The sequence below is a fragment of the Ylistrum balloti genome, unplaced genomic scaffold (genome assembly GCF_031769215.1).
Source record: "Ylistrum balloti isolate Yb309-2 unplaced genomic scaffold, AGI_CSIRO_Ybal_v1 Utg370544, whole genome shotgun sequence".
NCBI classification, from domain to species: Eukaryota; Metazoa; Mollusca; class Bivalvia; order Pectinida; family Pectinidae; genus Ylistrum; species Ylistrum balloti.
Window position 1 is genome coordinate 385,304 of NW_026782345.1, and position 27,859 is coordinate 413,162.

The following is a 27,859-nucleotide window of genomic DNA, read 5'->3' on the forward strand; positions in this document are numbered from 1 at the left end:
TATAAATAATTGTTCATACTGTGAGCTTTTGATATATAATTTCAGTGCTTCAGTGAGGCATCTACATGTAATGATGATGGAAACAGTTGGATCAAGTTCGACGGAGGTCTTTGTGGATCTCTCAAGTCAACTGTGAATCAAAAATACTGGTCCGAGAAATCTGCCTATGATGCCTCACAAAATGTTGACTGGCCCTTCATTGATTTTCTGTGTAGTTCTTGTCATTGGTGAGTTTTAATTCAGAGTTATCTAAAGTCTGTCGTGTATCTGTCTAAATATAAAAGTTTATTTAAACTTTATTTTTAAACAATTTTGAAGCAAACTGTCAGCTGATATTTATCACACTTGTTGGTGTGGATGGAAGGGCACAAGGGGTCTTACTGAGGGATGGAACCAGAGTACCTGGTGAAAATGAAGGGGTCTTACTGAGGGATGGAACCAGAGTACCTGGTGAAAATGAAGGGGTCTTACTGAGGGATGGAACCAGAGTACCTGGTGAAAATGAAGGGGTCTTACTGAGGGATGGAACCAGAGTACCTGGTGAAAATGAAGGGGTCTTACTGAGGGATGGAACCAGAGTACCTGGTGAAAATGAAGGGGTCTTACTGAGGGATGGAACCAGAGTACCTGGTGAAAATGAAGGGGTCTTACTGAGGGATGGAACCAGAGTACCTGGTGAAAATGAAGGGGTCTTACTGAGGGATGGAACCAGAGTACCTGGTGAATATCATGGGGTTGGACAGGTGACCCCATACCATAATTTTCATACCCTTGTCAGGAATCCAACACCAGATAAAAGGCCTATGTGTTACCACTGCACCATCTGACCCATCCATATATACTAGTGAATAGGTTGATTAACAAGCATCAGTACAGACATCAATTACAGTATTACCTTGGTGAACATTTCCATCGAATGTCATATTGCCAGACAAAAATCTTGTATGTTTTACTCGTCTCTGTATCTATTGAATGTTGATACTGATACACGTTATCATTAGTTCTGATATCAGTATGTTGGTTTACCTGTTATGGTACGAATGTTTGCTTACTTAGAAATTAAAGCTTAGGTCAAACTCTTTCAGTAAAACGTGATCTTTTCCAACTCCAATTCTTTTTATATCCTCCACAGATAATATAAATAGACTACATATTTAACAAACATTTAACGTATCAATCACCATGAAAATCATCATCCGTCAAACAATTGATAGATAATCACTATCTATGTAAACAAGAATGTACATCACTATCTAACAATATGTAAACAAGAATGTACATCACTATCTAACAATATGTAAACAAGAATGTACATCATTATCTAACAATATGTAAACAAGAATGTACATCATTATCTTGCAAACAATATGTAAACAAGAATCTACATCATTATCTAACAATATGTAAACAAGAATGTACATCATTATCTAACAAACAATATGTAAACAAGAATGTACATCACTATCTAACAATATGTAAACAAGAATCTACATCATTATCTAACAATATGTAAACAAGAATGTACATCATTATCTAACAATATGTAAACAAGAATGTACATCATTATCTAACAATATGTAAACAAGAATGTACATCATTATCTTACAAACAATATGTAAACAAGAATGTACATCATTATCTAACAATATGTAAACAAGAATGTTCATCACTATCTAACAATATGTAAACAAGAATGTACATCATTATCTAACAATATGTAAACTAGAATGTACATCATTATCTTGCAAACAATATGTAAACAAGAATCTACATCATTATCTAACAATATGTAAACAAAAATCTACATCATTATCTAACAATATGTAAACAAGAATGTACATCACTATCTAACAATATGTAAACAAGAATCTACATCATTATCTAACAATATGTAAACAAGAATGTACATCACTATCTAACAATATGTAAACAAGAATGTACATCATTATCTTACAAACAATATGTAAACAAGAATGTACATCACTATCTAACAATATGTAAACAAGAATGTACATCATTATCTAACAATATGTAAACAAGAATGTACATCATTATCTAACAATATGTAAACAAGAATGTACATCACTATCTAACAATATGTAAACAAGAATCTACATCATTATCTAACAATATGTAAACAAGAATGTACATCACTATCTAACAATATGTAAACAAGAATGTACATCATTATCTTACAAACAATATGTAAACAAGAATGTACATCACTATCTAACAATATGTAAACAAGAATGTACATCATTATCTAACAATATGTAAACAAGAATGTACATCATTATCTAACAATATGTAAACAAGAATGTACATCACTATCTAACAATATGTAAACAAGAATGTACATCATTATCTAACAATATGTAAACTAGAATGTACATCATTATCTAACAATATGTAAACAAGAATGTACATCATTATCTAACAATATGTAAACAAGAATGTACATCATTATCTTACAAACAATATGTAAACAAGAATGTACATCATTATCTAACAATATGTAAACAAGAATGTACATCATTATCTTACAAACAATATGTAAACAAGAATGTACATCATTATCTTGCAAACAATATGTAAACAAGAATGTACATCATTATCTAACAATATGTAAACAAAAATCTACATCATTATCTAACAATATGTAAACAAGAATGTACATCATTATCTAACAATATGTAAACAAGAATCTACATCACTATCTAACAATATGTAAACAAGAATGTACATCATTATCTTGCAAACAATATGTAAACAAGAATGTACATCATTATCTAACAATATGTAAACAAAAATCTACTTCATTATCTAACAATATGTAAACAAGAATGTACATCATTATCTAACAATATGTAAACAAGAATGTACATGATTACTTTGGCTTTGTCACAATAACAGTAATTATATTCAATATTCAAATGAAAATAGACCATTGTCTATTTCAGGTTATCTGCAGATCACTGGGATTGTGTCCATCCCTATAGAACACTCAGGTCTGAGGGGGGAAACATCGGGGATCAACGGGTACAGTCAAGACTATGCCGCCCTGCCCTCTAGTCAGCACCAAACACAGGTTAACGACCAAACTGAGGCAGAGCAAAGACAGTCTCAACAGTTTGACCCCCTCATAGAACCTCAGTTGGAATCACAAGAGGAACCACATCATCAACAAGAAGTACCAGGACATGAACCTCATAGCGAGCCACAAGGGGAACCTCAAGGGGAACCTCAAGGGGAACCAAATGAGGTTATTCAGGATGAATCGAATATTTGGACAAGACACATATCAAACCCAGACAGAAACATCTCTTCTCTAGAAAATGTCTATGGAAGTGACATGGCAGAAAGTGTGAGTGTAGAGGAGGGTGGTAACATTCCAAGTGAAAATACTGAGGAACACTCTGACAGGACAGATATGCACCATCCACTTCTTACTGAGGAATTGGGTCGTCACATGGAACCAGAGCCAGGTGAACATATCAGTTTCCTACCCGACAGTGCTGGTCCTTTTCCTTTCGAGGGAGGACATGCAGAAGAGACCTTTCCCGAGAACGAGATACACTCAGAACATATTCCTGTGACCCCTTACTCGGATATGGTACATGATGTATCCAATGGACTATCCTTCCAACGTCTTCCCACAGTCAGACTTCCTGGGGAGCATTCTCAAGGACAGCTTACAAATATCACAACTAATGAAAATCGCACAGACGAATTCGGCAATAATAAAGATTTATCAGCCAAAGGTGACCAGCAGAATCAAACAGCCAATGCTGATGTTACGACAGATAATCCCGTAATATACTCTAGTAACAGTGGTGTTGATGAGGAACAATACAAAATGAAAGTAAACAATAGTGACTCTCCACATGCAATTATGCCCACACCATCCCATGCGGAGGACATTTCTACACAGCACACCAGTCACAGCTATCAGTTAACGCTGGACTTAGTTACGTCTACTGAACCTTTAGAACTAAGAACTTCAATAATGAGAGATATTGATCTCATAGTGACACAGTTATCTTCCTCTGTAACAGACCTTAATGGTCAGTCATTCTATGAGGTAATCACACCAAGTTTTCTAGCTAGTATTTACAATAGTGAAGGTAGCACAGGTAAAGGATATGAAATGTTCACTGTAGTGGTATCAGGTTCTATGGATCAGTCAGATCACCAGCAGTTTAGTTCCTCTCAGCAGATATCCCCGTCTGCCTCTCAAGGGGACCTCATCACTTCCAACATTACAGATCAAAGCTACATCAGTCACTCAATACATCAAATGAATTCTGTAACATCTTCTCCAACAGTAGGGAGCCTTCCTATGGCTTCCCAAGGGCTCGTCATAAATGATGGTCAGCAAAACACTGAACTAGGATCTCAACAGGACACATCAACCTCTCCAGGCTATGTCCTGAATTCTTCACTGACGACCCTAAATCCTTACACGAGTGATAAAATTACTACAAACTCATCAACTGCACCTGGTGAAGGAAATTATTCGATCCCTCAAATACGACCCCTTACATCGGTCATGCCTCTGACAAAACTTTCTAGTCAAGGCACATCGGCTACTCCTTCAGCAAATAAGACTCCCACATCTCCAGTATCCGGGACAACAGCACATAAAACAACTCCATATTTTTCGGAAATTATCATTCCATTTTTGACAACAAAAAAAGCCAATCATACTTCAGCTAAAGAACAGGAAAAAACGTCACATGCCACAACAGTAACAAATCCCAGTGTAGTTTTCACAAGGAGCACAGTACTACCTTCCACAAGTACCTCTAGTAAGGTCAAAAACCCAAGTACCTCTCACAAACACATTCAGGTACATACATCTCTGCCCTCTGTTTTAATCAGTATCAAGCTTCAAATGACCTTGACCGAGTTTTGTTCGCAAAAAGAAAGGTTCATCACGGAACTGATGGAAATAGTGGAGAATCACCAGCAAATAGATATACAACAACAACAGGTGGTGCTTCTAAACATCCGCCCAAAAATGTGCGATAAATTAGCCGTGCCTTTTACAGATAACAATGAGTTTGAAGAAGTTAAGATTGAGTTGTATTTCCTTGACACGGACGGGAAGGTAGATGAAGAAATGACAAAAGTCGTCAGTGACATTATCAAGAAGGGATTTGATGACCTTTTGGAATCCCAATTTAAACAGAAGGTAAATTTACCAATCTCTTTAGGTCAAAGACATGTGTTTGTGATGTATAAAAGATCAATCTCGTGTTTATATGATTAAATTTCTCTACGTCTCCTACATGGAACATACTGTCTTTCATCTGATAACGGTCAGAGACTCAAGGATTTCATTTTTTGTAAACTCCATGAGAACTCAATCAACAAAAACCTTTTGAGTCAGAAATGTATTCACTAACAATCTTTTACTATTTTTATACACCACCGGAGGTGGTCATATATTGGCGTCGTCTTCTCTGTATGTCCGTCCGTCCGTCCATACATCCATACGTCTATTTCTTGTGAACACAACTTCTCCTAAACTAATCATCAGATTTTCTTGAAACTTGCTCAATGTCACTACGACAATGAGTAGATGTGCATGAAGGGGCAATTTTTTGGTTCATTGATTTTTGTAAGATTTATGCCATTTTCAACTTTGTATCTGTAGCTTGCTCATAGTGGAGCCTTGTGAACGCAACTCCTCCTAAACTAATCATCAGATTTTCTTGAAACTTGCTCAATGTCACTTCTACAATGGGTAGATGTGCATGAAGGGGCGATTTTTCAGTTCTTTGATTTTTGTAAGATTTATGCAATTTAGGATCTCAGGTCCCTGTCTCTTTCAGCTAAGCTAACTTGTCTCACAGACTTCATTTTGAGCTTATGAATACAGACATGTTAAAAGTGATAATTAAAAGGACCAATCTTGGTCTTTATATTTTGTGGCGGCGTATATTGTGTCCACGGCACTCTTGTGATAAAAGCAATAATAACTTTATGTAAAGCGTTTGTTAGGGCAATGATCCACTATTTTGATATATGAAATGAGAAATAGAATATTTAAATCAGACATAATTTCCTGAATATATTGATAGACTCTTCTGATGTCACTTTCCTTATTGCCACAGAAGGAATTGATTGGACCATTACATCTGAATTCTGTTGTATTTGTCTTGCAGCTGACTTCAGAGGGAGCTGTCAGTGTAGTATAGTGTGTATTATATATTGTTTGAGAGGGAGCTGTCAGTGTAGTATAGTGTGTAGTGGATATTGTTTGAGAGGGAGCTGTCAGTGTAGTTTAGTGTGTATTGTATATTGTTTGAGAGGGAGCTGTCAGTGTAGTATAGTGTGTAGTGGATATTGTTTGAGAGGGAGCTGTCAGTGTAGTATAGTGTGTAGTTGATATTGTTTGAGAGGGAGCTGTCAGTGTAGTATAGTGTGTAGTGGATATTGTTTGAGAGGGAGCTGTCAGTGTAGTATAGTGTGTAGTGGATATTGTTTGAGAGGGAGCTGTCAGTGTAGTTTAGTGTGTATTATATATTGTTTGAGAGGGAGCTGTCAGTGTAGTATAGTGTGTAGTGGATATTGTTTGAGAGGGAGCTGTCAGTGTAGTATAGTGTGTAGTGGATATTGTTTGAGAGGGAGCTGTCAGTGTAGTTTAGTGTGTATTATATATTGTTTCAGAGGGAGCTGTCAGTGTAGTATAGTGTGTATTATATATTGTTTGAGAGGGAGCTGTCAGTGTAGTATAGTGTGTAGTATATTGTTTGAGAGGGAGCTGTCAGCTGTCAGTGTAGTAGTGTGTAGTGTGTAGTGTATATATTGTTTGAGAGGGAGCTGTCAGTGTAGTATAGTGTGTAGTGTGTATATTGTTTGAGAGGGAGCTGTCAGTGTAGTATAGTGTGTAGTGGATATTGTTTGAGAGGGAGCTGTCAGTGTGTATAGTGTGTAGTATATTGTGAGAGGGAGCTGTCAGTGTAGTATAGTGTGTTGATTTGTTTGTAGTATAGTGTGTAGTATATAGTTTGAGTAGGGAGCTGTCAGTGTAGTGTGTAGTGTGTAGCTGTGTATGGATATTGTTTCAGAGGGAGCTGTCAGTGTAGTATAGTGTGTAGTGATATTGTTTGAGAGGGATAGTGTAGTTTAGTGTGTATTGTATATTGTTTCAGAGGGAGCTGTCAGTGTAGTATAGTGTGTATTGTATATTGTATCAGAGGGAGCTGTCAGTGTAGTATAGTGTGTAGTGGATATTGTTTGAGAGGGAGCTGTCAGTGTAGTATAGTGTGTAGTGGATATTGTTTGAGAGGGAGCTGTCAGTGTAGTATAGTGCGTAGTGGATATTGTTTGAGAGGGAGCTGTCAGTGTATATAGTGTGTTTGATATTGGAGAGCTGTCAGTGTAGTGGATAGTAGTGTGTAGTGTAGTATAGTGTGTTGATATTGTTTGAGAGGGAGCTGTCAGTGTAGTTTAGTGTGTATTATATATTGTTTCAGAGGGAGCTGTCTGTGTAGTATAGTGTGTAGTGGATATTGCTGTTGTAGTTTAGTGTGAGTATATTGTTTCAGTGTAGTATAGTGTGTGTGTATTATATATTGTTTGAGAGGGAGCTGTCAGTGTAGTATAGTGTGCAGTGGATATTGTTTGAGAGGGAGCTGTCAGTGTAGTATAGTGTGTATTATATATTGTTTGAGAGGGAGCTGTCAGTGTAGTATAGTGTGTATTGTATATTGTTTGAGAGGGAGCTGTCAGTGTAGTATAGCGTGTATTGTATATTGTTTGAGAGGGAGCTGTCAGTGTAGTATAGTGCGTAGTGGATATTGTTTGAGAGGGAGCTGTCAGTGTAGTGTTTGAGAGGGAGCTGTCAGTGTGTATCGTGTGTAGTGGATATTGTTTCAGAGGGAGCTGTCAGTGTAGTATAGTGTGTAGTGGATATTGTTTGAGAGGGAGCTGTCAGTGTAGTATAGTGTGTATTATATATTGTTTGAGAGGGAGCTGTCTGTGTAGTATAGTGTGTAGTGGATATTGTTTCAGAGGGAGCTGTCAGTGTAGTATAGTGTGTATTATATATTGTTTCAGAGGGAGCTGTCTGTGTAGTATAGTGTGTAGTGGATATTGTTTCAGAGGGAGCTGTCAGTGTAGTATAGTGTGTAGTGGATATTGTTTGAGAGGGAGCTGTCAGTGTAGTATAGTGTGTAGTGGATATTGTTTGAGAGGGAGCTGTCAGTGTAGTATAGTGTGTAGTATATATTGTTTAGCTGTCAGTGTAGTATAGTGTGTAGTGGATATTGTATCAGAGGGAGCTGTCAGTGTAGTATAGTGTGTAGTGGATATTGTTTGAGAGGGAGCTGTCAGTGTAGTGAGAGGGAGCTGTAGTGTGTATAGTGTGTGGATATTGTTTGAGAGGGAGCTGTCAGTGTAGTATAGTGTGTATTGTATATTGTTTGAGAGGGAGCTGTCAGTGTAGTATAGTGTGTAGTGGATATTGTTTGAGAGGGAGCTGTCAGTGTAGTATAGTGTGTAGTCTATATTGTTTGTTTGAGAGGGAGCTGTCTGTGTAGTATAGTGTGTAGTGGATATTGTTTGAGAGGGAGCTGTCAGTGTAGTATAGTGTGTAGTGGATATTGTTTGAGAGGGAGCTGTCAGTGTAGTATAGTGTGTATTGTATATTGTTTGAGAGGGAGCTGTCAGTGTAGTATAGTGTGTAGTGGATATTGTTTGAGAGGGAGCTGTCAGTGTAGTATAGTGTGTAGTGTATATTGTTTGAGAGGGAGCTGTCATTAGTATAGTGTGTAGTGGATATTGTGTAGTAGTTAGTGTGTATTATATATTGTTTGAGAGGGAGCTGTAGTGTGTAGTGTGTAGTGGATATTGTTTGAGAGGGAGCTATATATTGTTTGAGAGGGAGCTGTCAGTGTAGTTTATTGTGTTTTATATATTGTTTGAGAGGGAGCTGTCAGTGTAGTATAGTGTGTCAGTGTAGTATATATTGTTTGAGAGGGAGCTGTCAGTGTAGTATAGTGTGTAGTGGTATATTGTTTATAGAGGGAGCTGTCAGTGTAGTTTATAGTGTGTAGCTGTGGTATATTGTTTCAGAGAGCTGTCAGTGTAGTATAGTGTGTAGTGGATATTGTTTGAGAGGGAGCTGTCAGTGTAGTATAGTGTGTAGTGGATATTGTTTGAGAGGGAGCTGTCAGTGTAGTATAGTGTGTATTATATATTGTTTCAGAGGGAGCTGTCAGTGTAGTTTAGTGTGTATTATATATTGTTTCAGAGGGAGCTGTCAGTGTAGTGTAGTGGGTATTATTTCAGAGGGAGCTGTCAGTGTAGTATAGTGTGTAGTGGATATTGTTTGAGAGGGAGCTGTCAGTGTAGTATAGTGTGTAGTGGATATTGTTTCAGAGGGAGCTGTCAGTGTAGTTTAGTGTGTATTATATATTGTTTGAGAGGGAGCTGTCAGTGTAGTATAGTGTGTAGTGGATATTGTTTGAGAGGGAGCTGTCAGTGTAGTATAGTGTGTAGTTATTGTTTGAGAGGGAGCTGTAGTGTGTAGTGGTATATTGTTTCAGAGGGAGCTGTCAGTGTAGTATAGTGTGTATTGTATATTGTTTCAGAGGGAGCTGTCAGTGTAGTATAGTGTGTAGTGGATATTGTTTGAGAGGGAGCTGTCAGAGTAGTATAGAGTGTAGTGTATATTGTTTGAGAGGGAGCTGTCAGTGTAGTATAGTGTGTAGTGGATATTGTTTGAGAGGGAGCTGTCAGTGTAGTATAGTGTGTAGTGGATATTGTTTGAGAGGGAGCTGTCAGTGTAGTATAGTGTGTAGTGGATATTGTTTCAGAGGGAGCTGTCAGTGTAGTATAGTGTGTAGTGGATATTGTTTCAGAGGGAGCTGTCAGTGCAGTATAGTGTGTATTGTATATTGTTTCAGAGGGAGCTGTCAGTGTAGTATAGTGTGTAGTGGATATTGTTTCAGAGGGAGCTGTCAGTGTAGTATAGTGTGTATTGTATATTGTTTCAGAGGGAGCTGTCAGTGTAGTATAGTGTGTAGTGGATATTGTTTGAGAGGGAGCTGTCAGTGTAGTATAGTGTGTATTGTATATTGTTTCAGAGGGAGCTGTCAGTGTAGTATAGTGTGTAGTGGATATTGTTTCAGAGGGAGCTGTCAGTGTAGTATAGTGTGTAGTGGATATTGTTTGAGAGGGAGCTGTCAGTGTAGTATAGTGTGTATTATATATTGTTTGAGAGGGAGCTGTCAGTGTAGTATAGTGTGTAGTGAATATTGTTTCAGAGGGAGCTGTCAGTGTAATATAGTGTGTAGTGGGTATTGTTTTAGAGGGAGCTGTCAGTGTAGTATAGTGTGTAGTGGATATTGTATAGTGTGTAGTGGATATTGTTTCAGAGGGAGCTGTCAGTGTAGTATAGTGTGTAGTGGATATTGTTTGAGAGGGAGCTGTCAGTGTAGTATAGTGTGTAGTGGATATTGTTTGAGAGGGAGCTGTCAGTGTAGTATAGTGTGTAGTGGATATTGTTTCAGAGGGAGCTGTCAGTGTAGTATAGTGTGTAGTGGATATTGTTTCAGAGGGAGCTGTCTGTGTAGTATAGTGTTTGTATTGTTTTAGATAGAGCAATTTGTAAAGCATATTGTGTATTGTATATTGTTTCAGAGGGAGCAGTCAGTGAAGTATACCATATATTGTATGTTTCAGAATGAAACATCAGAGCCCAGAAATCTACTTGATTTTACAGCCCTGTGTAGCTTTTAAGGACATTGACTATATGAGAGTCTATATATACATTTGTACTAAACTGTGAAGTTTATTGATAAACATCAGATAACATCAGATATGAGCATGGTCCCAAAGGAAGTTTTAATATAACAAATTCAAAGCGTAATATTAAAAAACTATTTATGGTAAAAAAAATATTGAGCTTTGATTTACAAATGAAAAATACAGGTTAGCATAAATGTACATGTATCAATTCCAGGCTTTGTCGGTAGAAATGCCAAAACTATCATCCGTACCAGTTGGGGCTGAAATTAAAAACAGATTTGCTAATGTTATCCCATGTAAGTATATAAGCAAGCGAGATACATTTTTTGTTAATCACCTTTCAAGCGTCATCTTGAGGATTTTGATTCTAGAACCTTGGAGAAAACCAATACAGGTACACCATACTCGGGATCTGATTAAGGCAAGAATTAGGAGGTCCTACATCTTGTAATAGGAATTATATTGTAATCTACAACATAACATGCTTGACGATCTAGAGCTTGTGTTGATCAGAGCTTGTGTTAATCAGAGCTTGTGTTAATCAAAGCTTGTGTTGATCAGAGCTTCTGTTAATCAGAGCTTGTGTTAATCAGAGCTTGTGTTGATCAGAGCTTGTGTTGATCAGAGCTTGTGTTAATCAGAGCTTGTGTTGATCAGAGCTTGTGTTAATCAGAGCTTGTGTTGATCAGAGCTTGTGTTAATCAGAGCTTGTGTTGATCAGAGCTTGTGTTGATCAGAGCTTGTGTTAATCAGAGCTTGTGTTGATCAGAGCTTGTGTTAATTAGAGCTTGTGTTGATCAGGGCTTGTGTTAATCAGAGCTTGTGTTGATCAGAGCTTGTGTTGATCAGAGCTTGTGTGAGTCAGAGATTTTATTACTAAGAACTTGTACCGTTAAGAGCTTGTTATGACTAAGATGTTGTAGTAATTAAACTTTCTAAACCTTTTCATTAACTTTATCAATAACAATATCAAACATTGAGGTCAAAAGAGGTCAAAAACATCAGCTGAACCATGATACTGTTAACACTGTGTTTTACTGGCAGTGGTTAAACTTCATTAAAACTGTTTGTGTTATACTACCTGTGATGACAGTGACTTTTTAACCCTGGATTACTGTGTATGATGTTTTTGATAAAACACATCACTAGGGGTTTTTACATGAGTTACCATTTCATTTGTCATTAATCAAACGAGCCCTTCATCAAACTTAAATGAACAATAAAGTGACGAGTTTCAAAAATCACAAACAAAATATGAGTGAATTTCATAGACTTTAAATCACATATCAGTTGTCTAAACAAATATTCACCATATTATGTACTTTCAGTACTTCAAAGTCTATTTAGTGGCATTACAATGCTGCAATGTACGAATGTGTGACGTCATTTTTGTAATCTTATCCTGATGTCACAATAGGTTATATTAGACGATAATATTGTGTTAGGCATCATATGTTCTGAGTGAGTAACTGTTGATATATGAAGGACTGACAGTTCGGAGACATGTTTATTATTGGTACATGAAATCATTCTGGTTTCCACAGCTGAGTGCTGTGAAGCCTGATAATTAATTAATATACTTGGGCTAGATAATCCCTTTTTTCAGTTCCACATAATCGAATAAAATTGAAGAAGATACCAGGAGAAGATAACTCTGATTACATCAACGCCAACTATGTTTCGGTGAGTACAGATGGCAACTATGTCTTTTTGGTACGCGTCCCACTTTGTCTCGGTATATGCATACATTTACATAATTCCAAACTCATATTATTCTGGAAGATAATGCTTGACATTTTATCAGCAATGAAAAATTTTTAAGTTTAAATTTTCATACATATGTTTTCTCACAACATTTTATTTCCTACATCTTATAATGTTACTGAATTGGTGTTAAAGTACATCACTTGTTGAATGTTATATGTAATTATCGTCTATTAAACAACAAGTCACATGAGAATGGATTTTAGAACATTTTGTACTAAACTTTATCTGTAGGGCTACAACAATGTCTACAAGACATACATAGCCACACAGGCTCCACTACACAGGACAATGAGTGACTTCTGGCGGATGGTTTGGGAACAACAATCACGGGTCATACTGATGCTTGTTCCCATGCAAGAAAATGGACAGGTAGATTTCTTTAGATTAGAAAAACACTATAGAAGGCTATTAATGACCATCTAGAGATGTGTATAGATTTTAATAGTTACTATGGTTGCTATAGTACCCTGGTTGCTATAGACACAAAGGTCTAAGTATAAAAAGCCTATAACTCATGATCATTAGTCCTTTGGACCAGGCATGTCACTCATTCCATGAACCTGGTAATTTATGTAAATCACAAGTTATGACGTTCCAAGTAGTTGATTAGCAGGGAAATCTTTGTATATATAAATAACTGTGTGGATAGTTCAACAGCTGTGAGTTGTAATATGTTATCAAATGTATAGAGAAATTGTAGTGAAAGTCCAGCCTTGAGCTCTTGCTTCTTTAGAGCAAATGGTTGTATATTTGTAAGCCATGTACTGAGCCTTTTCATAAAGTAAATGTTTGTGTGTGTTTATGCCAAACTGGGATCATTAATATTTCATATAATAACCATATCTAACATGTTTGATAACAAAGCTGTGAGTCCTTGGTGTTTTTACAAACTAAAGGTATTGATGTTTTATAGCCCAGCTGTGAGTCCTTGGTGTTTTTACAAACTAAATGTATTGATGTTTTATAGCCCAGCTGTGAGTCCTTGATGTTTTTACAAACTAAATGTATTGATGTTTGATAACAAAGCTGTGAGTCCTTGGTGTTTTTACAAACTAAATGTATTGATGTTTGATAACAAATCTGTGAGTCCTTGGTGTTTTTACAAACTAAATGTATTGATGTTTTATAGCCCAGCTGTGAGTCCTTGGTGTTTTTACAAACTAAATGTATTGATGTTTGATAGCCCAGCTGTGAGTCCTTGGTGTTTTTACAAACTAAATGTATTGATGTTTGATAACAAAGTTGTGAGTCCTTGGTGTTTTTCAAACTAAATGTATTGATGTTTTATAGCCCAGCTGTGAGTCCTTGGTGTTTTTACAATCTAAATGTATTGATGTTTGATAACAAAGTTGTGAGTCCTTGGTGCTTTTCAAACTAAATGTATTGATGTTTTATAGCCCAGCTGTGAGTCCTTGATGTTTTTACAAACTAAATGTATTGATGTTTGATAGCCCAGCTGTGAGTCCTTGGTGTTTTTACAAACTAAATGTATTGATGTTTGATAACAAAGTTGTGAGTCCTTGGTGTTTTTCAAACTAAATGTATTGATGTTTTATAGCCCAGCTGTGAGTCCTTGGTGTTTTTACAAACTACATGTATTGATGCTTGATAACAAAGCTGTGAGTCCATGGTGTTTTTCAAACTAAATGTATTGATGTTTGATAACAAAGTTGTGAGTCCTTGGTGTTTTTCAAACTAAATGTATTGATGTTTTATAGCCCAGCTGTGAGTCCTTGGTGTTTTTACAAACTACATGTATTGATGTTTTATAGCCCAGCTGTGAGTCCTTGGTGTTTTTACAAACTAAATGTATTGATGTTTGATAACAAAGCTGTGAGTCCTTGGTGTTTTTACAAACTAAATGTATTGATGTTTGATAACAAATCTGTGAGTCCTTGGTGTTTTTACAAACTAAATGTATTGATGTTTTATAGCCCAGCTGTGAGTCCTTGGTGTTTTTACAAACTAAATGTATTGATGTTTGATAGCCCAGCTGTGAGTCCTTGGTGTTTTTACAAACTAAATGTATTGATGTTTGATAACAAAGTTGTGAGTCCTTGGTGTTTTTCAAACTAAATGTATTGATGTTTTATAGCCCAGCTGTGAGTCCTTGGTGTTTTTACAAACTAAATGTATTGATGTTTGATAACAAAGTTGTGAGTCCTTGGTGTTTTTCAAACTAAATGTATTGATGTTTTATAGCCCAGCTGTGAGTCCTTGATGTTTTTACAAACTAAATGTATTGATGTTTGATAGCCCAGCTGTGAGTCCTTGGTGTTTTTACAAACTAAATGTATTGATGTTTGATAACAAAGTTGTGAGTCCTTGGTGTTTTTCAAACTAAATGTATTGATGTTTTATAGCCCAGCTGTGAGTCCTTGGTGTTTTTACAAACTACATGTATTGATGCTTGATAACAAAGCTGTGAGTCCATGGTGTTTTTCAAACTAAATGTATTGATGTTTGATAACAAAGTTGTGAGTCCTTGGTGTTTTTCAAACTAAATGTATTGATGTTTTATAGCCCAGCTGTGAGTCCTTGGTGTTTTTACAAACTACATGTATTGATGCTTGATAACAAAGCTGTGAGTCCATGGTGTTTTTCAAACTAAATGTATTGATGTTTGATAACAAAGTTGTGAGTCCTTGGTGTTTTTCAAACTAAATGTATTGATGTTTTATAGCCCAGCTGTGAGACATACTGTCCAGACACAGAGGGTATGGACTCTTGTCGACAGTTTGGGGACATCACTGTTGAACTGAAGAAAAAAGATGTACAACAGGAGTATACGATGTCAATACTTCAGCTGAAGGATATAGAGGTAGGCACTCACAATACACAATATGGCAGTATTTAACTGAGGGATATAGACGTAGGCACTCACAATACACAATATGGCAGTATTTAACTGAGGGATATAGATGTAGGCACTCACAATACACAATATGGCAGTATTTAACTGAGGGATATAGACGTAGGCACTCACAATACACAATATGGCAGTATTTAACTGAGGGATATAGGCGTAGGCACTCACAATACACAATATGGCAGTATTTAACTGATGGATATAGAGGTAGGCAATCACAATACACAATATGGCAGTATTTAACTGATGGATATAGACGTAGGCACTCACAATACACAATATGGCAGTATTTAACTGATGGATATAGAGGTTGGCACTCACAATCCACAATATGGCAGTATTTAACTGATGGATATAGACGTAGGCACTCACAATCCACAATATGGCAGTATTTAACTGAGAGATATAGACGTAGGCACTCACAATCCACAATATGGCAGTATTTAACTGAGGGATATAGACGTAGGCACTCACAATCCACAATATGGCAGTATTTAACTGATGGATATAGACGTAGGCACTCACAATCCACAATATGGCAGTATTTAACTGAGGGATATAGACGTAGGCACTCACAATCCACAATATGGCAGTATTTAACTGAGGGATATAGAGGTAGGCACTCACAATACACAATATGGCAGTATTTAACTGAGGGGTATAGAGGTAGGCACTCAACATCCACAATATGGCAGTATTTAACTGAGGGATATAGACGTAGGCACTCACAATCCACAATATGGCAGTATTTAACTGAGGGATATAGACGTAGGCACTCACAATCCACAATATGGCAGTATTTAACTGATGGATATAGACGTAGGCACTCACAATCCACAATATGGCAGTATTTAACTGAGGGATATAGACGTAGGCACTCACAATCCACAATATGGCAGTATTTAACTGAGGGATATAGAGGTAGGCACTCACAATACACAATATGGCAGTATTTAACTGAGGGGTATAGAGGTAGGCACTCAACATCCACAATATGGCAGTATTTAACTGAGGGATATAGACGTAGGCACTCACAATCCACAATATGGCAGTATTTAACTGAGGGATATAGACGTAGGCACTCACAATCCACAATATGGCAGTATTTAACTGAGGGATATAGACGTAGGCACCCACAATCCACAATATGGCAGTATTTAACTGAGGGATATAGACATAGGCACTCACAATCCACAATATGGCAGTATTTAACTGATGGATATAGAGGTAGGCACTCACAATCCACAATATGGCAGTATTTAACTGAGGGATATAGACGTAGACACTCACAATACACAATATGGCAGTATTTAACTGAGGGATATAGACGTAGGCACTCACAATCCACAATATGGCAGTATTTAACTGAGGGATATAGACGTAGGCACTCAACGTCCACAATATGGCAGTATTTAACTGAGGGATATAGGCGTAGGCACTCACAATCCACAATATGGCAGTATTTAACTGAGGGATATAGACGTAGGCACTCACAATCCACAATATGGCAGTATTTAATTGAGGGATATAGAGGTAGGCACTCAAAATACACAACATGGCAGTATTTAACTGAAGGATATCAGGGTATTCCCTCAAAATATACAATATCGTAATATTCAACTGAAGAATATTTAGGTATGACCTCATAATATACAATATTGTAGTAATTACTGAAGGTCATACTCCGACCAGACCTCCAGCCAACTTCTCACCCCAACCTGACCTCCAGACAACTTCTCACCCCGACCTGACCTCCAGACAACTTCTTACCCCGACCGGACCTTCAGACAACTTCTTACCCCAACCAGTCCTCCAGACAACTTCTTACCCTACATGACCTCCAGACAACTTCTTACCCCTACGTGACCTCCAGACAACTTCTTACCCCTACGTGACCTCCAGACAACTTCTTACTCCGACCAGACCTCCAGACAACTTCTTACCCCGACCAGACTTCCAGACAACTTTTTACCTCGACCAGACCTCCAGACAACTTCTTACCTTGACCAGACCTCCAGACAACTTCTTACCCCTATGTGACCTCCAGACAACTTCTTACCCCTTCCTGACCTCCAGACAACTTCTTACCTCGACCAGACCTCCAGACAACTTCTTACTCCGACCAGACCTCCAGACAACTTCTTACCGGTACCAGACCTCCAGACAACTTCTTACTTCAACCAGACCTCCAGACAACTTCTTACCCCAACCAGACCTCCAGACAACTTCTTACCCCGACCAGACCTCCAGACAACTTCTTACTCCGACCAGACCTCCAGACAACTTCTTACCTCTACGTGACCTCCAGACAACTTCTTACTCCGACCAGATCTCCAGACAACTTCTTACCCCTACATGACCTCCAGACAATTTCTTACCCCGACCAGACCTCCAGACAACTTCTTACTCCGACCAGATCTCCAGACAACTTCTTACCCCTACATGACCTCCAGACAACTTCTTACCCTGACCAGACCTCAAGACAACTTCGTACCCCGACCAGACTTCCAGACAACTTCTTACTCCAACCAGATCTCCAGACAACTTCTTACCCTGACCAGACCTCAAGACAACTTCGTACCCCGACCAGACCTCCAGACAACTTCTTAGCCTGATCAAACAAATAGAGTTAGCAATTACATTTACTTTGTCAGCCTATACTGGCATTAGTATCATCATCTTTTATAAATATATCATTACTAACCATCATCAAAAAAATTGATGAGGAAAATGAAAGCATTTGAAAGCATTATCGATTCAATAGCATTAGAATCAGAGACAGTACAAAGTGTCTGTTCAATTTGGAAAAATGCATTGAATGAGAGGAGGAGTGAATATGTAAGAGAAAATTTTAGAAATCAATAGAAGATAAATGCTCTGGATACTTAAACTATTTACATGTTTGTAACATGTTGAAACATTAATTTTTTTATGCAAAATCACCATTGTAACATTTTTTACAGATATGTGTCATTAAATTAGCCAAAGGCAAACTCACACACAGCAAACTTACCCAATAAACCTGTTTTTTTTTTCACTGTTTCACTGATTATCTTGTTATCATGGATGTAAACTATATAATATGATGTTGTATATACATTGTTAAATATGTTATAGATGTGAACATTGTTTTTGTGGATTTATACATTGTTCTTGAGGATGTGCATGTTGTATTGAGGATGTGTATGTTGTATTGAGGATGTGTATGTTATTGAGGATGTGTATGTTGTATTGAGGATGTGTATATTGTTATTGAGGATGTGTATATTGTTATTGAGGATGTGTATGTTGTATTGAGGATGTGTATGTTGTATTGAGGATGTGTATGTTATTTAGGATGTGTATGTTGTATTGAGGATGTGTATGTTGTATTGAGGATGTGTATGTTGTATTGAGGATGTGTATGTTGTATTGAGGATGTGTATGTTGTTATTTAGGATGTGTATGTTGTATTGAGGATGTGTATGTTATTTAGGATGTGTATGTTGTATTGAGGATGTGTATGTTGTATTGAGGATGTGTATGTTGTATTGAGAATGTGTATGTTGTTATTTAGGATGTGTATGTTGTATTGAGGATGTGTATGTTGTATTGAGGATGTGTATGTTGTATTGAGGATGTGTATATTGTTATTGAGGATGTGTATGTTGTATTGAGGATGTGTATGTTGTATTGAGGATGTATATGTTGTTATTTAGGATTTGTATGTTGTATTGAGGATGTGTATGTTGTATTGAGGATGTGTATGTTGTATTGAGGATGTATATGTTGTTATTGAGGATGTGTATGTTATTGAGGATGTGTATGTTGTATTGAGGATGTGTATGTTGTATTGAGGATGTGTATGTTGTTATTTAGGATGTGTATGTTGTATTGAGGATGTGTATGTTGTATTGAGGATGTGTATGTTGTATTGAGGATGTGTATAAGTTATTGAGGATGTGTATGTTGTTATTGAGGATGTGTATGTTGTATTGAGGATGTGTATGTTGTTATTTAGGATGTGTATGTTGTATTGAGGATGTGTATGTTGTATTGAGAATGTGTATGTTGTATTGAGGATGTGTATGTTATTGAGGATGTGTATGTTATTGAGGATGTGTATGTTATTGAGGATGTGTATGTTGTATTGAGGATGTGTATGTTGTATTGAGGATGTGTATGTTGTTATTGAGGATGTGTATGTTGTTATTGAGGATGTGTATGTTGTATTGGGATGTATAAGTTATTGAGGATGTGTATGTTGTTATTGAGGATGTGTATGTTGTTATTGAGGAAGTGTATGTTGTATTGAGGATGTGTAAGTTATTGAGGATGTGTATGTTGTTATTGAGGATGTGTATGTTGTATTGAGGATGTGTATGTTATTGAGGATGTGTATGTTGTATTGAGGATGTGTATGTTGTTATTGAGGAAGTGTATGTTGTATTGAGGATGTGTAAGTTATTGAGGATGTGTATGTTGTTATTGAGGATGTGTATGTTGTATTGAGGATGTGTATGTTATTGAGGATGTGTATGTTGTATTGAGGATGTGTATGTTATTGAGGATGTGTATATTGTTATTGAGGATGTGTATGTTGTATTGAGGATGTGTATGTTATTGAGGATGTGTATGTTGTATTGAGGATGTGTATGTTATTGAGGATGTGTATGTTGTATTGAGGATGTGTATGTTATTGAGGATGTGTATGTTGTATTGAGGATGTGTATATTGTTATTGAGGGTGTGTATGTTGTTATTGAGGATGTGTATATTGTTATTGAGGCTATGTATGTTGTATTGAGGATGTGTATGTTATTGAGGATGTGTATGTTGTATTGAGGATGTGTATGTTGTTATTGAGGATGTGTATATTGTTATTGAGGGTGTGTATGTTGTTATTGAGGATGTGTATGTTGTATTGAGGATGTGTATGTTGTATTGAGGATGTGTATATTGTTATTGAGGATGTGTATATTGTTATTGAGGATTTGTATGTTGTATTGAGGATGTGTATGTTGTTATTGAGGATGTGTATGTTGTATTGAGGATGTGTAAGTTGTATTGAGGATGTGTATGTTGTATTGAGGATGTGTATGTTATTGAGGATGTGTATGTTATTGAGGATGTGTATATTGTTATTGAGGATGTGTATGTTGTATTGAGGATGTGTATGTTGTATTGAGGATGTGTATGTTGTATTGAGGATGTGTATGTTATTGAGGATGTGTATGTTGTTATTGAGGATGTGTATGTTGTTATTGAGGATGTGTATGCTGTATTGAGGAAGTGTATGTTGTATTGAGGATGTGTATGTTATTGAGGATGTGTATATTGTTATTGAGGATGTGTATGTTGTATTGAGGATGTGTATGTTGAGGATGTATATGCTGTATTGAGGATGTGTATGCTGTTATTGAGGATGTGTATGTTGTATTGAGGATGTGTATGTTGTATTGAGGATGTGTATGTTGTATTGAGGATGTGTATGTTGTATTGAGGATGTGTATGTTATTGAGGATGTGTATATTGTTATTGAGGATGTGTATGTTGTTATTGAGGATGTGTATGCTGTATTGAGGAAGTGTATGTTGTATTGAGGATGTGTATGTTATTGAGGATGTGTATATTGTTATTGAGGATGTGTATGTTGTTATTGAGGAAGTGTATGCTGTATTGAGGATGTATTGAGTATGTGTATGTTGAGGATGTATATGCTGTATTGAGAATGTATATGTTGTTATTGAGGATGTGTATGTTGTTATTGAGGATGTGTATGTTGTATTGAGGATGTGTATGTTGTATTGAGGATGTGTATGTTGTTATTGAGGATGTTTATGTTGTTATTTAGGATAGGTATGTTGTATTGAGGATGTGTATGTTGTATTGAGGATGTGTATGTTGTTATTGAGGATGTGTATGTTGTATTGAGGATGTGTATGTTATTGAGGATGTGTATGTTGTATTGAGGATGTGTATGTTGTATTGAGGATGTGTATGTTGTTATTGAGGAAGTGTATGTTGTATTGAGGATGTGTATGTTGTATTGTGTATGTATACATTGCTATTGTGTATGTATACATTGCTATTGTGTATGTATATATTGCTATTGTGTATGTATACATTGCTATTGTGGATGTAGGGATTGCTATTGTGGATGTAGGGATTGCTATTGTGGATGTAGGCATGATTGATTCAGTACCTCCTTACAGAACAACTTGATACGTGAGATTTATCACTTCTGGTATACATCCTGGCCCAGACACAGCACACCAGAGCCTATATCCTTGGTGAAATTTATTCTCGACACACGTCCACACTTTGAAGACAGCGGTGCACCAGCAATCGTACACTGCAGGTCAGTACAACTCTTGTTACTTATCAAAACATTAGAGTTTACTTAATTTCTACACGTTTCTTTTTCCAGTTATCTATGAAAAGAAATTGAATTCATTGAGCTTTGAATACTGTTGAGATCGAAGAACCTTTAACTGACAAAACAGCACGTTAGATATCAATATATCTAGATCAATATGTAAATACAGCTAATGATGCAGGTGAACGCAATTCGCTACATCTGCAGCTAACATCAAATGGGCAACATGATACCAGTTTTGTTTCATGTTAACATGATTTATAAAATAGAATTAGTGATTAACATTTACTGTCATCATTCAGTACAGTTAGAACATTTGATATTTACTGTCATCATTCAGTACAGTTAGAACATTTGATATTTACTGTCATCATTCAGTACAGTTAGAACATTTGATATTTACTGTCATTGTTCAGTACAGTTAGAACATTTAATATTTACTGTCATTGTTCAATAGATTCAGAATATTTAATATTTACTGTCATTGTTTAGTAGGTTCAGAACATTTAATATTTACTGTCATCATTCAGTACAGTTAGAACATTTAATATTTACTGTCATTGTCCAGTACACTTAGAACATTTAATATTTACTGTCATTGTCCAGTACAGTTAGAACATTTAATATGTACTGTCATTGTCCAGTACAGTTAGAACATTTAATATTTACTGTCATTGTCCAGTACACTTAGAACAAAATTTAATATTTACTGTCATTGTCCAGTACACTTAGAACATTTAATATTTACTGTCATTGTTCAGTACAGTTAGAACATTTAATATTTACTGTCATTGTCCAGTACAGTTAGAACATTTAATATTTACTGTCATTGTTCAGTACAGTTAGAACATTTAATATTTACTGTCATTGTTCAGTACTGTTAGAACATTTAATATTTACTGTCATTGTCCAGTACAGTTAGAACATTTAATATTTACTGTCATTGTTCAATACTGTTAGAACATTTAATATTTACTGTCATTGTCCAGTACACTTAGAACATTTAATATTTACTGTCATTGTCCAGTACACTTAGAACATTTAATATTTACTGTCATTGTTCAATACTGTTAGAACATTTAATATTTACTGTCATTGTCCAGTACACTTAGAACATTTAATATTTACTGTCATTGTCCAGTACACTTAGAACATTTAATATTTACTGTCAGTGTCCAGTACAGTTAGAACATTTAATATTTACTGTCATTGTCCAGTACACTTAGAACATTTAATATTTACTGTCAATGTCCAGTACACTTAGAACATTTAATATTTACTGTCATCGTCCAGTAAACACAGCAAATGTCTGCAATATGTCTTTGTCATGTAAATGCCTTCAGTTACTCACCTTTGTCTCTGTGATGAATAGATAAGCTATATCATATGGAAAATAACTCACAGCATAATTACAAAATTTATGCTTTGATCAACTCATGAATACTTGAAAGTACCAAAATACAAGCTAGGATATATCACTTCCTTATTTTGAGTTAAACTTTCTGGACTTAATCCAGCATGTTTTGTGATAATGAAACTATAAATTCAGTGTTACAAACACAAGCATGACTTGAGATAATTGATAGATATAAATATGTATTTTCAGTTCTGGAACTGGGAGAACCGGCACAGTCATAGCAATAGATATTTGTATGAGGTCATTTGAGGACAGACGCAAATTAGATGTCTTTAGCTGTGTACATAATATGAGACGGGAAAGAGCGGGTGCTGTACAGACAAAAGAACAGTACAGTCTAATATACAGTGTAAGTATTGTCTAATGGTGGTCCTAAGGGAGGCAACTAGTGCTTTATGTCATGTGGTGTGTGGAGACAAGGGGAGAGCACTGTTGTTATACTTTCTGTGGGATGTGCCTTAGGGAAAAGAACTGGTATATCACAGACCAACCAAATATATCAACATACAAATAAAATCAAATTTTAAACAATTCAATTTTAATCAACAATTACAAAAATTGATGATAGATAAATCTAAAATGATTTGATATCAACGAAAAGTTCAACAAATTCTGTTTTATATTTCATGTGTTAATATCAGAAGTCGTTTTCTATTTTAATCACAATAGTTTTTCATCTGGTAGTGCCTTTGTTGGAGTCATGCAGAGACCTTGTTAATTGATATTTAGTGATGCGGATTCAATGAATACCATGGCCATTCAAAGTTTTGATAAAATCATTACTATTTTGGTGTGACTACAAAGAACTCATTTTTTGCTGTATTTCAGGCCTTACACGAGTATGCCATCATCTTAAATGGACCAAAAGCTTCCATAACCTCAACAACCTAACACAACCTGTTGTGACTCTCAGTGTGATATCTATGTGATTTAATCTGAAGTATTCTCGGAGTACCCTGGAGCAGGAGGAGCAGGGACCAGTTGCGGAAATATTGCATTTTTTTTTAAAACTTACTTCTTCATTAGGAATGATTAGATATCTCCCAAATTTGGTCAGAAGTATTCTTGGGTGATGGGGAACAAAGTTTGTGTAAGGATTGGTTCTCAGTCCCCTGGGGCCAGAGGGGCAGGAGCCAAAAGGGCTAATTTTGCAAGTTCTTTAAAATCCTACACCTACTAAAAAAATAAATGTATATTGCCCAAATTTGATGTGAAACATTCTTGGGAGAAGGAGAATCAGTTGTATCTCCTTGTGATGGAAGATGGTGTCCATTAGGACAAATAGAGCAAATTCTATTCCTACTGCAGGAATGATTGGATTTTGCCCAAAATTGTCAGAAGTATTCTTAGATGAAGGGGAATCAGTTCTATATAAATGGTGCATCTTGGCCCCCTAGGGGGAGGGATGGGCCCAATTGTGGAAATATAAGTTCTTAAAAACCATTCTTCCATACAAGGATATTGTCCAAGTCTGGTCTGAAGTTATTTTTATAAATAGTGAATTATACTTCTGTTTGACCACAAAGCCAGGACCCCAATAGGGAAATTACATCAGAGATTGTCATATTTGAAATTCTTTATTAAATGGTTGAATAGCTAAATTAACCTGATGAGTGATGCAGGCCTCTTAGGCCTCTTGTTCAGTAACATGATTTGCACTTGATAAACATCAAAAAATGCTCCAATTTAGTCAAAATCAGAGAGAACTCACTTTATCAAACATGTCTGATATTAATATTTATGTGATTTCCATAATTTTTTCTCTGGGCTAGGTTGTAATGCTATAGATATCTATAAAAAAAACTCATGAGCCAACATCTTAAATATTATATACTGTATATCCCAAAATTTAATCTGGATGTCAAATGAGAAACATAAAGTGTCAAGTTAGATACTGTGACAAAGATTGAGATATGTGTTGTAGTACAAGGTGTCCCTATGGAAAGGGAATGGAAGTCAATGGTAGACTTGATCACCTTAACATTGTATTATACATAGGTGGTGTGAAATGTGGGTCTAATACACCTGAGGATATCATTCTCCATACTCCAGGAATTACAATAACTTTCGCTCTCTTTACTGCTGGAACATGTCAAGGCAAAATTGAAGGTTCCATGTGCGACACCTTGTGGACAAAACGGGACATCTAGTTCGATCCTTTGATGTACAAAAAACGAATCTCGAGGTCACATAACGGTATACTGTATAGGCTTTGAAGTTGGGTGTCTTCTTCGTAATCTTCAAAATGACGGTATCAGCCTGTGATTGGTCAGGTTCTTTTTCTCCTGGGAGCAATCAAATTACTTCACTTTTTGCCTTGATATGTCTTAGGATGTAGAGAGTGAAAGTGATCATAACTACTGGAGTATCGAGGATGGTTCCAGGGGTACAGAGAGCGAAAGTGATTTTAACCACTGGAGTATCGAGGATGGTTCCAGGGGTACAGAGAGCGAAAGTGATCATAACTACTGGAGTATCGAGGATGGTTCCAGGGGTACAGAGAGTGAAAGTGATTGTAACCCCTGGAGTATCGAGGATGGTTCCAGGGGTACAGAGAGCAAAAGTGATTGTAACTCCTGGAATATCGAGGATGGTTCCAGGGGTACAGAGAGTGAAAGTGATCATAACTCCTGGAGTGTCGAGGATGGTTCCAGGGGTACAGAGGGTGAAAGTGATTGTAACCCCTGTAGTATCGAGAAAGGTTCCAGGGGTGAAGAGATTGAAAGTGATTGTAACCACTGTAGTATCGAGAAAGGTTCCAGGGGTGAAGAGATTGAAAGTGATTGTAACCACTGTAGTATCGAGAAAGATTCCAGGGGTGAAGAGATTGAAAGTGATTGTAACCCCTGTACTATCGAGAAAGATTCCAGGGGTGAAGAGAGTGAAAGTGATTGTAACCTCTGTAGTATCGAGAAAGGTTCCAGGGGTGAAGAGAGTGAAAGTGATTGTAACTCCTGTAGTATCGAGAAAGGTTCCAGGGGTGAAGAGAGTGAAAGTGATTGTAACCCCTGGAGTATCGAGGATGGTTCCAGGGGTGTAGAGAATGAAAGTGATTGTAACCTCTGGAGTATCGAGGATGGTTCCAGGGGTGAAGAGAGTGAAAGTGATTGTAACCCCTGGAGTATCGAGGATGGTTCCAGGGGTGTAGAGAATGAAAGTGATTGTAACCCCTGGAGTATCGAGGATGGTTCCAGGGGTGTAGAGAATGAAAGTGATTGTAACCCCTGTAGTATCGAGAAAGGTTCCAGGGGTGAAGAGATTGAAAGTGATTGTAACCACTGTAGTATCGAGAAAGGTTCCAGGGGTGAAGAGAGTGAAAGTGATTGTAACCCCTGTAGTATCGAGAAAGATTCCAGGGGTGAAGAGAGTGAAAGTGATTGTAACCTCTGTAGTATCGAGAAAGGTTCCAGGGGTGAAGAGAGTGAAAGTGATTGTAACTCCTGTAGTATCGAGAAAGGTTCCAGGGGTGAAGAGAGTGAAAGTGATTGTAACCCCTGGAGTATCGAGGATGGTTCCAGGGGTGTAGAGAATGAAAGTGATTGTAACCCCTGGAGTATCGAGGATGGTTCCAGGGGTGAAGAGAGTGAAAGTGATTGTAACCCCTGGAGTATCGAGGATGGTTCCAGGGGTGAAGAGAGTGAAAGTGATTGTAACCCCTGGAGTATCGAGGATGGTTCCAGGGGTGAAGAGAGTGAAAGTGATTGTAACCCCTGTAGTATCGAGAAAGGTTCCAGGGGTGAAGAGAGTGAAAGTGATTGTAACCCCTGTAGTATCGAGAAAGGTTCTAGGGGTGAAGAGAGTGAAAGTGATTGTAACCCCTGGAGTATCGAGGATGGTTCCAGGGGTGTAGAGAATGAAAGTGATTGTAACCCCTGGAGTATCGAGGATGGTTCCAGAGGTGAAGAGAGTGAAAGTGATTGCACCTCCTGGAGTAATGGTACTGGTAGAAATTTCTGATATTGTAAAGGTAATTGTAGATATTTCTGATATTGTAAAGGTAATGGTAGAGATTTCTGATATTGTAAAGGTACTGGTAAAGATTTCTGATATTGTAAAGGTACTGGTAGAGATTTCTGATATTGTAAAGGTACTGGTGGAGAATTCTGATATTGTAAAGGTACTGGTAGAGATTTCTGATATTGTAATGTTTTATTGTGAGCTGCCCAACATATCCCCTTTTTAATTTCCAACTTATCCGTACTTTACAAAAAGAATGCTTTTAGAGCATGTGCACTTACATGCGTTGGACACATTATAAAATGTATTTCTGATAATGTCACATTCCGTGTTATATAAGCCCTCTGGCCACACTACATGACATAAAGAGGAATACATTGTTGGTCTGAAGCGTAATTGGTCAATTTGCTGCACTGTATAGTTAATTCCCATGTGTATGTTATATGTTTCTATAAATTGTATTGTACGATAAAAATTCCTCTTTAAGTATCTTGTGAATTTTTATTTTGCCATACAAAATTCTCTTATAAATATTGTAATATGGATTAGCAATGTGCAATACTTCAACTGTGTATCACATATATTTTTTCATCTGTATGTACATACTAAAGAGCAAAATTGATTTGATTTTTTCAAGGATTCCCTGCCTAATGTCTTCCCCGCAAAGAACATAACTGTTATAAGTTAAATCGTAATGTTTCTCAATTCATCAATTTTCATCATTAAATCAT

General features: G+C 36.7%; 1 protein-coding gene across 1 annotated transcript; it reads left to right on the forward strand.

Moving 5' to 3' along the window:
* Positions 1-51: 51 nt before the first annotated feature.
* On the forward strand, positions 52-27,614 carry LOC132556081 (uncharacterized). The gene is made up of 9 exons (XM_060220470.1): positions 52-227; positions 2,961-5,194; positions 10,976-11,057; positions 12,368-12,444; positions 12,760-12,897; positions 15,212-15,349; positions 21,591-21,736; positions 23,361-23,520; positions 24,000-27,614. Exons 1-9 carry the CDS (start codon positions 167-169, stop codon positions 24,060-24,062), a joined length of 3,099 nt encoding a protein of 1,032 aa, XP_060076453.1. The 5' UTR covers positions 52-166; the 3' UTR covers positions 24,063-27,614.
* Positions 27,615-27,859: the final 245 nt, after the last annotated feature.

Excerpts from the sequence above, each read along its gene's own strand:
- LOC132556081 (XM_060220470.1), top strand. The coding sequence starts at position 167 with ATGATGCCTCACAAAATGTTGACTGGCCCTTCATTGATTTTCTGTGTA. Across the intron at positions 5,195-10,975 it reads AATCCCAATTTAAACAGAAG|GCTTTGTCGGTAGAAATGCC; the intron begins GTAAATTTACCA and ends TATCAATTCCAG. Across the intron at positions 23,521-23,999 it reads AGTACAGTCTAATATACAGT|GCCTTACACGAGTATGCCAT; the intron begins GTAAGTATTGTC and ends GCTGTATTTCAG.